The sequence below is a fragment of the Nematolebias whitei genome, chromosome 18 (genome assembly GCF_014905685.2).
Source record: "Nematolebias whitei isolate Nwh7 chromosome 18, NemWhi1, whole genome shotgun sequence".
Lineage (NCBI taxonomy): Eukaryota > Metazoa > Chordata > Actinopteri > Cyprinodontiformes > Rivulidae > Nematolebias > Nematolebias whitei.
In genome coordinates this window covers 40,785,462-40,788,040 of record NC_056515.1, presented here as the reverse complement: position 1 = coordinate 40,788,040, position 2,579 = coordinate 40,785,462, and the positions used below count along the sequence as shown (strand labels likewise).

Sequence of the window (2,579 nt, the reverse complement as noted above, 5' to 3'; positions counted from 1 at the left end):
AGACAAACTCCCGGCGCAGACAAACTCCCGGCGCAGACAAACTCCCGGCGCAGAGCTTATAGGAACCCTGACCCGCTGCAGCGTGCGGAGCAGGGTTCTTCCTGCCAGGACCTCCACTCCGTCCCTGCACGTGCCGTTTGGACACAAACTGATCACGGAGAGAGAGCCGGTCTCTCTAAACGAGTCCTCGGGGCTCAGTGAGACTAACCTGTAGAAATAAAGGCTGAAAGAACGAGCCACACTTTCAGCAGAGACTTTCCGTGCACAGTGTGCACAGTCTCCATCCAGGAGGTTTTGGTCGTTTGAATTTAAGAAAAAGGTTTTACAAATGAAGGTCCAGCACCTGTGTTAGTTGTGACGGGGTTGGTGATGGACTTAAATCAAAGTGTGCAGTTACTCCACATCACCACAGCGTGTCACCAGCGTGTCACAAAACTTTATCTGATCTGAGCCTGAAGATGTGACTTCCTGTTGTGTTGCCAGGTAAGAGCGCTGCTTCATCAGATACCTCAGAGAGAGCACAAAGTGCCAAGAGGGACAGCCTGTCCTCAGGGGACAAGGACTCTTCAGACAGCAAAGCCACTCAGGTACAGATGATGATGATGATGATGATGATGATGACGATGATGATGATGACGATATAAAAACCTTTGATGTTTGTTCAGTTTGCACATTTATTCCTGTCAGTCAAACCCAGACCATCACTGTTTGATGCAGCGAGACTCCCCGAGGCGCTCGGTGATGATCACCACATATTTAGAGTGAAACGGACACGTGTCCACGTGTGTGCACGTGAAGTCTTCTGTACGTGTCAACAAGCACACCTTCTTTTAGACGCCTCTTGAAGGCCGACGTATCGTGGTGTAGACTCGTCTTCTGATCCACTCCAGATGATTTAACGACACTTCACACGTGCACTTTACACGTGCACCGTCACTACACGGAGTGAGGCCAACGCTCCTCCTCGCTCCAGCTTGAAGGTCAAAGGTTACAGCAGGTCGTTGCTGCAGGTCGTTTGGTAGTGGCCTCGCAGGACTTCAGTAAATCACGTTATGGTCCTTCAGGCTTTGAGCAGAACGTCTGTAACCGTCTCATCACGAGACGATCTTTTTCTAAAACTGACGGGCGATGAGCATTCCCTCGAGGAGGGTTTGGACCTTTAGTTGTCCCGTCGCAGAGCGAGGAAACGTCCTGTCTGCCGTGCACGTTGTGAGCGTGGTAACTTCAGTAAGTGCCACTGTGGCGTGTAGCCTTCTCGGTAAAAGAGGTTCCTCTCCAACGTTGGGTTGCCAGATCAAAATCCAGACATGGTCACAGTCAAGAAAAACGAGTACATGAAAAGAAACGATCAAGCTAGCATCTGAGCAAACGAGAAACGATGCAACACGCCTCGCTGCGAGTGTCCATCAACCTGTCCTTATCAGCGCCTGCCTCTCTGATGGTATGGGGGTGCATTAAGTCATCGATGTAGTGAATTATATACAGAGCATCTGCTCTCCACTGAAGCTGCAGGGACTGACCTGCAGTCCGGACGTCTCACTGGCTGAGAACATCAAAACCCAAAGTCGTTAAAGATGATCCACGACTGTTGGAGCTAGAGCCCCCCATCAGACCAGACCCCTGACAGCCGGTCTCCTGGGGTCCTGGACGTTGACAGTCTGTTGGAACAGCGTTCCATCTCGTCGTTTGTTCACTCACATGTCGAGCTGTGTGTCAAATCAAATGTCCGTTCTGTCCCGTTGTGTTTGAAGTCGGCTCTGAGGTGCCGTCACTCATTTGTTTTACTTTCTTGCTCTTAGGACCTACATGACGAGGCCCCGCCCAGCAAGAAAAGCAAAATGGAGTCCTCATCTCAGGACTTTGAGGAGAGTTAAACGTTTGAAGCCACATCTCCTCCTCCTGTTTCCTTCCATCTGTACCTCCTTCCATTACTCTAGATAATTTAGGGCTAATGGACACACCAACTTTTCTCACTCTTTCGTTTCCTCCTTTTCTCCACCCGGTCTCCAAAACCAAAGGGAGGCTGGACGTCACCCCCGAACACTCCCGTCACAGAGGGAGGTGGGTTTACCTCTGGTCACTGGTCCCCTCCGTGCTTCCTTCCGTTTTGCCAAGAGAAACACCGAACCCCGGCTGCGGTCCTCTTCTGCGACCACGAGGGGGTCTCGGCAGTTCAGCCACCACTAGGCCAGACCTCAGACCCTGACCCGCTTCACTGACTTCACCCCGGGGGTCTGGGATCAGGACAAGGTGGAACGTGAGCGCTGCTCTCGTTCCCCCGCTAACGGTTTAGCTCGGGCTAACTGGATCAGCGGCTGTGGGAGGATCCACGTCTCCTCGACCTCCCGCCTCCTGCTGGACTCTTCTTCTCGGTTCCTTCAGTAAATGTTTAGTTCGTCCCCTCAGGAGGGTCCGTGCACTGTCACAACTGATCACAGATAGATTTGCTGCTGTAGTGGATGTCTGTTTTCTCTATCCATGACATTTTCTTTGTTCTCGTGTTTCTGAGTTGAATTAGCTCGTGTTCCGTAGAGGATGAGCGTAACGGTACTCATCAGGATGAGCGTAACGTACTCATC

At 51.5% G+C, this 2,579-nt stretch overlaps 1 protein-coding gene across 1 annotated transcript in view; it reads left to right on the top strand.

The window, feature by feature from the left end:
• bcl7a (BAF chromatin remodeling complex subunit BCL7A) overlaps positions 1–2,034 on the top strand; it is a gene marked incomplete in the record, with an annotated part of 4,807 nt that extends 2,773 nt beyond the window's left edge. Inside the window, 2 exon segments of the mRNA XM_037692092.1 lie at positions 484–587; positions 1,800–2,034. Coding sequence (XP_037548020.1) covers positions 484–587; positions 1,800–1,874 — 179 coding nt within the window.
• Between the last annotated feature and the right edge of the window lie 545 nt (positions 2,035–2,579).